At 40.4% G+C, this 7,057-nt stretch overlaps 1 protein-coding gene across 1 annotated transcript; it reads right to left on the bottom strand.

Annotated features, from left to right (window-relative positions):
• Positions 1–1,770: 1,770 nt before the first annotated feature.
• LOC107568038 (keratin, type II cytoskeletal 8-like) lies at positions 1,771–6,535 on the bottom strand. Its single transcript, XM_016253875.1, has 6 exons — positions 6,207–6,535; positions 4,169–4,379; positions 3,200–3,245; positions 2,913–3,133; positions 2,752–2,795; positions 1,771–2,568 (listed from the first exon to the last, which is right to left on the bottom strand). Exons 1-6 carry the CDS (start codon positions 6,430–6,432, stop codon positions 2,336–2,338), a joined length of 981 nt encoding a protein of 326 aa, XP_016109361.1. The 5' UTR covers positions 6,433–6,535; the 3' UTR covers positions 1,771–2,335.
• Positions 6,536–7,057: the final 522 nt, after the last annotated feature.

A 7,057-nucleotide genomic window follows, 5' to 3' on the forward strand; every position in this document is an offset into this window, starting at 1 on the left:
AATGTATTTTATACCAATTATTTTAAGGAAATAGACTAGTAATTGTTTTAGTGACTATAATCGGCACTAAGTAAAATAAACATTAAATACATTAATAAATAAAATCTCTTAAACATATGCCCCAATTCTTTGACTTATTTTATAAGAAAAGTTCATATGAGCTTCATATATGAATTATGGTATAAAAATTTTTTAAATTAATCACATAAAAAAACTTCCAATAAAAATAATAATAAGAGTCATACTCATAATTTCAAGGTAATGTTGACTAGTTTAGTTTATGGTTTCGTGCCATGCTTTTAAAACTCCTAAAAGGAAAAAAAGCAATAATAGCTTACATTAACCCATAGACTTTTAACAACTGCAACCTCTTGGTACAATAGGTGCTTTTCATCCTTTTAACCACCAGATGTCCACAAAAGATTTGAGTAAAATGAACGCTTTCATGATACAGTTGAAAGGAAAGCTTCATTGCTTATATTATTAGACATTTGTTCACTTTTGCTGTTGAATAAACAAATTGATTAATATATAAACTGATTCCATAATACATTTTCTTTAATAGTTATGGTAGTAGACCTATAGTAATAATTATAAATTAGTTTATTTTATCAATACAGATTTCTCAAAACAATGCATAAATGCTATCGTTTGTTTAGATTTTTTTTTCAGTGGCAACCATACAGTAACTATAGTTTTTGCTTAAGTACTTCGGTCACTACAGTTAACACACTACACCAATATTGCGGTAATTTGGTATTAACCACCACTGTTATAAAATTAAAATACAAATAAAGTAAAAAAAAAAGGGATTCCCAAAGTTTATTATACTGTGTGAAAATTTTCAAATTTCAAGTCTTATTGCAGTTGCAGAATCTTTGAAAGACAATATAAAAATGCTTTCCAAAGTAAACAACTGAATTCTGTTTTACTTAAGCCATTTTTAATCAGATGCTCTCTTGCCAAAATGTAGGCCTATCTGTCTTCCTGGAAATATACTGTAGCCTAATAGTGAGTCACTATTTGAGCCAGACAGCACAAAGTCAAAATATCATGCATGAGTAAGAGGCAACATTGCTGCACTAACTGAAAAATGGGTGGCATGCAGTTGTCCTGGGTTTCCCCATTGTTGCTAGTTGAACCCTTATGATTTAAATGACTATCACAAGTAGGCTAACTAAGCTTCCAATAAATATACTTAATAACATATCTTGTATATGACGACAGTAAAAGGTTATATTTGGCTTGTTTTTACTCATTTTATTTTAAATATTATGCATTTCAGTTTAATTTTGCATTTGCATGTCTATCTGCAGCTCACAAGCACCATGTAGTTCCGTCATGAATCTCTAGGGGTCACAAACGCATAGGGAACTGATTGTTTTTTTTTTTAAAACAGGAACACTTGTACAAGGTGCATCATCCAGCAGAAAGACAATGTGAATCCTTGTGAGTTCTTGACTATGTGAGTTGTTTTAAGCATTTTTTCCCCGAATACCACACAAACCTTTTTATTTACTCAGAATAGTATTGACTGCTTGTTAATATTATTTCAGAGATATTTTTGTCTAGATGGTGTAGAGCAAGTAATCAGCCTATGACATCTGCCAGCAGGGACTAACTGAACCATGCTAACCAGCCAAACCGAGAACCCTTAGCTTTCTGACATGTCTTTGAAGGGTGTGGGTTTTGTAGAGAGGCTAGTTAGCTCTCTCTCTCTCTCTCTCACACACACACACACACACACACACACACACACACACAAAGACATGAAGTTTTAGGTAAACACTTTATTTTTGGTAGCAAAAACAGCACCTCAGAAAACAGGATACACAATGGGCAACATCTGTCTTATTTTCCAGAGCACAATGAAATGACGGTCTCTACTAAATAGGCAAACCACATGGGTCTACCACTAACATGCTAGTAATTTAGCGCAAACATATCCCTTCATAGTTACTGTGGAAATCAGTTTCTTAGCATGTTGAGCAATTCAGCTAAATGGCTAGCTCATGTTAGTGGCACATCGAGGATTATTCAGCCTACAGACGTGGCCATGTTGTGCAAGGTACGATCTGAAGACAGTATTGTTGTGCGGTGGCCTGTGGGCGTGAGTTTTAGTGATGTGGATTAAGGCACGACAAGAGCAGTGAGAGCATTTGGTCCCTCTGGAATTCTTTAGTCAGAGTTAATGGTTTATTGCTTACAACCTGGTTTATGACTGCATTCGTGTCTAGTGCCTTGGACCGGCCGCAGTCATAACGGTTGAGAGGGAAGGCCAGGAATGCATAAGGGGCGTGAGGTTTAGTGGACAGAATTGGGGAAGGGGACTCGCTCAATCTTGGACAACCTCAGAGGACTCAGACACAACTCTGCCATCCTTGGTCTCGATCATCTTGATCACAACGCTCTTCTTGGTCTGAGAGACGGTGTCACCGTAGCCACTGCCAGAGCTGTAGCCGCCAGAGCTGTAGCCGCCACCATATCCGCCACCATAGCCGCTGGAATAACTAGAGTAGCTGCCGTAGCCGCTGCTTGCACTTTCCAGGGGATAAGAGCCATAGCTCGCTATCAGGACAGAAACATGAAGATGTTAAATGAGGATCTCCTGATATCATATAGTTACAAGAATTGTCATGTGATGAAAGAATCCTGAAAAGACCAGCACAAAATGTCCTTGTTACAAGAGCATGCTAGAACCCCATGCTGGGCTTTTCAGTAGGGTCCTCTGTGATAAAGAGTCAAACTTACTGCTCTGTTTTGAGATATTGATGGACTTGATTCCACTTGCCAGTCTGTTGGAAAAGAGTGAACAAGAGGTAATGAGACTTCTGCACAGAATGAGATATCTGAACCTCATCTCAAAAATAGAGTACTAGGTCTCACAGCAAGCATGCATTTGATTGACTCACCTGTCCTCCTCTCCCTCCAGGAGCTTCCTGTATGTGGCGATCTCAATGTCCAGGGCGAGTTTGACGTTCATCAGGTCCTGATATTCTCTAATCTGGCGGGCCATGTCCTGCTTGGCTCTCTGCAGGGCATCTTCCAGGTCCTTAATGCGGCCCTTGGCATCTCTTACGGCCAACTCGCCACGTTCCTCTGCCTCTGCGATCTGGTTCTCCAGATTGGCGCGCTATCGAAACAAGAAATATTTGTGCTCAGTTTCGCTCAGCTCACAAAAGTGAGACCATATGCCAACGTAGTGCTTGCGGTTCATGATCTTCACAAAGGAAAGCGCTGTTTTCCTTAAATAACGAGAGATGCACATGTTTTCAGTTTGTAACACTTTTTTTCCCCTTGGAAATGGTGACGCATATTCCAGTAGAACATTAGGAAGGGTGACTAGAGCTGTACCTATCCTGTGGATGGGACTATCTACATAGTTAATATTCAATGGACAGCAGGAAGAGACCAGATCTGCTAGAGTCTCTTAAAAGAGTGTGTAAATGGTGGGCGGAGAGCAAATAATTCAGTGATAAAACTTTAACAGCTCAAGGTGAACATTGCACACACAATTAGGTTACAGTAAAGGTGTCACTGAGCCAGCTGGCATAACTAATCAGCTTTCTTATTCAAAAACAGTGTGTTTAAAACAAATAATATAATGCAAAGCAGACTAGTTAAGAGGAAGGGCACAAAGACTTAAAAGCTTAAAAGTGTGGCAGAATATTTCCTCTTCTTGTTGCCTTGAACGCTGTTACGTAACCTATCCAGTGCTATCCAGAACATGACCCCGGTTCTTCAAATTATATATTAACTATGTGACTATCTTTTCTTCTGATATGGATATTTTTTGTTTGAAAATGTAAAATACATAGTTTGTAATAATTTAACTAGATTAATATTCAGATAACAGGTTTCATGTCCTGCAGGACATCCTTATTTGGGTGTGGACTCTCCACAAGGGTTTCAGAAGAGCCTCGGGGCATCCCATTCAAATGAAAAGCCATCACACTCTGACCATGTACACACCCTTTTCTCCACTTTCCATAAGTCTTGTTTCTTTCCCTTTGATGACAATGTATCCAACCCATATATATTTTCTATGCCACACTAGATTAACTTCTACAGATGTTTTAAGCAAGAACATGCAGTCAGGAGTTACTAAGGAGTTATTACGACCTTTAGTTTGACTCATACCTGGAAACTCTTTAACTAATAAAACTACAAAGAAAGAAGCTTTAAACCCACCTTATCAATGAAGGAAGCGAAACGGTTGTTGAGGGACTTCATTTGCTCTTTCTCCTGGGTGCGGACAACCTGGATGTTGGGGTCGATCTCCAGGTTCAGAGGTGCCAGGAGGCTCTTGTTGAAGGTGACTGCTTGAATGGGTGCTACGACACCGGTACCCATGCCCATTCCCATGCCAAGACCATAGGCTGAAGAGCTGCTGATGAAGCTACCTCCTCCCAATCCAGATCCCATGCCACGGTTGGCACCTCCATAGGAGCTGCGCACACTGTAGCTCTGCCGGCTGACGCTGGGGCCAGAGTAAGACATACTGCTGAAGCTGCGTGGAGCAGATCCAGAGGAAGAGGACTTCACAGTGTAGTTGGTTTTCTTGGTGAACGACATCCTGCTGATGTGTTTTCTGTCTTGTGCTGGCAGAGAATGACTTGGAGCAAGAGCAGCAGATATGAGCCTTGTCTGCTGTGCTGGAGAAACTCGAGCAGCTAGAGAACAGTAGACTCTGCCTCCTACTATATGTGCTGCTGAGTGGGAGGAGCCAAAAGAAGGCTCTGATTGGCCGGTGCTTAGGTGTAGTGGGTGGGTGTGGTTGAAATTCAATACTCATATCCATACATTTAGCCTAACCATGTACATGGATGTTTTTGTAATTATTAATGGTTATTAATGGTTTAAACAATACAATTATTTCTATGTACCTACATTGGCAAGATGAGAATAGAGGTTTTATCTCAATCAAGACACAAATGAAAACCATACTTGGCAGCAAGTGCAGCTTCGGAGAGCAACGCCCCCAGACCGATGCTGCAAAGTAATTTTGGAATCATGGTTCTACGCCAGCTCACAAAAGTGAGACCATATGCCAACGTAGTGCTTGTGGTTCATGATCTTCACAAAGGAAAGCGCTGTTTTCCTTAAATAACGAGAGATGCACATGTTTTCAGTTTGTAACACTTTTTTCCCCCTTGGAAATGGTGACGCATATTCCAGTAGAACATTAGGAAGGGTGACTAGAGCTGTACCTATCCTGTGGATGGGACTATCTACATAGTTAATATTCAATGGACAGCAGGAAGAGACCAGATCTGCTAGAGTCTCTTAAAAGAGTGTGTAAATGGTGGGCGGAGAGCAAATAATTCAGTGATAAAACTTTAACAGCTCAAGGTGAACATTGCACACACAATTAGGTTACAGTAAAGGTGTCACTGAGCCAGCTGGCATAACTAATCAGCTTTCTTATTCAAAAACAGTGTGTTTAAAACAAATAATATAATGCAAAGCAGACTAGTTAAGAGGAAGGGCACAAAGACTTAAAAGCTTAAAAGTGTGGCAGAATATTTCCTCTTCTTGTTGCCTTGAACGCTGTTACGTAACCTATCCAGTGCTATCCAGAACATGACCCCGGTTCTTCAAATTATATATTAACTATGTGACTATCTTTTCTTCTGATATGGATATTTTTTGTTTGAAAATGTAAAATACATAGTTTGTAATAATTTAACTAGATTAATATTCAGATAACAGGTTTCATGTCCTGCAGGACATCCTTATTTGGGTGTGGACTCTCCACAAGGGTTTCAGAAGAGCCTCGGGGCATCCCATTCAAATGAAAAGCCATCACACTCTGACCATGTACACACCCTTTTCTCCACTTTCCATAAGTCTTGTTTCTTTCCCTTTGATGACAATGTATCCAACCCCATATATATTTTCTATGCCACACTAGATTAACTTCTACAGATGTTTTAAGCAAGAACATGCAGTCAGGAGTTACTAAGGAGTTATTACGACCTTTAGTTTGACTCATACCTGGAAACTCTTTAACTAATAAAACTACAAAGAAAGAAGCTTTAAACCCACCTTATCAATGAAGGAAGCGAAACGGTTGTTGAGGGACTTCATTTGCTCTTTCTCCTGGGTGCGGACAACCTGGATGTTGGGGTCGATCTCCAGGTTCAGAGGTGCCAGGAGGCTCTTGTTGAAGGTGACTGCTTGAATGGGTGCTACGACACCGGTACCCATGCCCATTCCCATGCCAAGACCATAGGCTGAAGAGCTGCTGATGAAGCTACCTCCTCCCAATCCAGATCCCATGCCACGGTTGGCACCTCCGTAGGAGCTGCGCACACTGTAGCTCTGCCGGCTGACGCTGGGGCCAGAGTAAGACATACTGCTGAAGCTGCGTGGAGCAGATCCAGAGGAAGAGGACTTCACAGTGTAGTTGGTTTTCTTGGTGAACGACATCCTGCTGATGTGTTTTCTGTCTTGTGCTGGCAGAGAATGACTTGGAGCAAGAGCAGCAGATATGAGCCTTGTCTGCTGTGCTGGAGAAACTCGAGCAGATAGAGAACATATATAAATGCACTATGTATATCTGATATTTTACCAGAAACATCACAAAATACCAAGAACATGATTGTTTTGCTACGTAATGTGGGACGAAGTTTTTTCTAGCTATTTGTTCCAGCTTTTCAAAGTGACTTATTGAAGTTTCTCGAGGACAGCCCTGCAGGAAGCATTCATGCCACTGAAACTAAGATATTTTGTAAATCAGTGTGCCTATGACTCACACTGTGTACTCAGAGAGTGAAAATGCGCCTCAGAATTACAAAAATGTCTCTCTGTAATGAAAAATGTGGTACATCTTTTGACTTGAACCCCCCTGAAATGAAATGAAATACACTTTATTGTCCCCAAAGGGAAATTTGTTTTGGACTCGAGGTGCATTGAACTAATGATGAACTAAGAACACAAAGTGGAGCATAACTAGCAATTACTAGTGGAATGTTTTCTAACATTTTCTAAATGTAAAAACAGGTGTGTCTGTTTTGTTTTGAACTCTCCCAGGACATTTGGCTGTCATTCCATG

The sequence above is a fragment of the Sinocyclocheilus grahami genome, unplaced genomic scaffold (genome assembly GCF_001515645.1).
Source record: "Sinocyclocheilus grahami isolate Dianchi unplaced genomic scaffold, SAMN03320097.WGS_v1.1 scaffold1209.1, whole genome shotgun sequence".
NCBI lineage: Eukaryota > Metazoa > Chordata > Actinopteri > Cypriniformes > Cyprinidae > Sinocyclocheilus > Sinocyclocheilus grahami.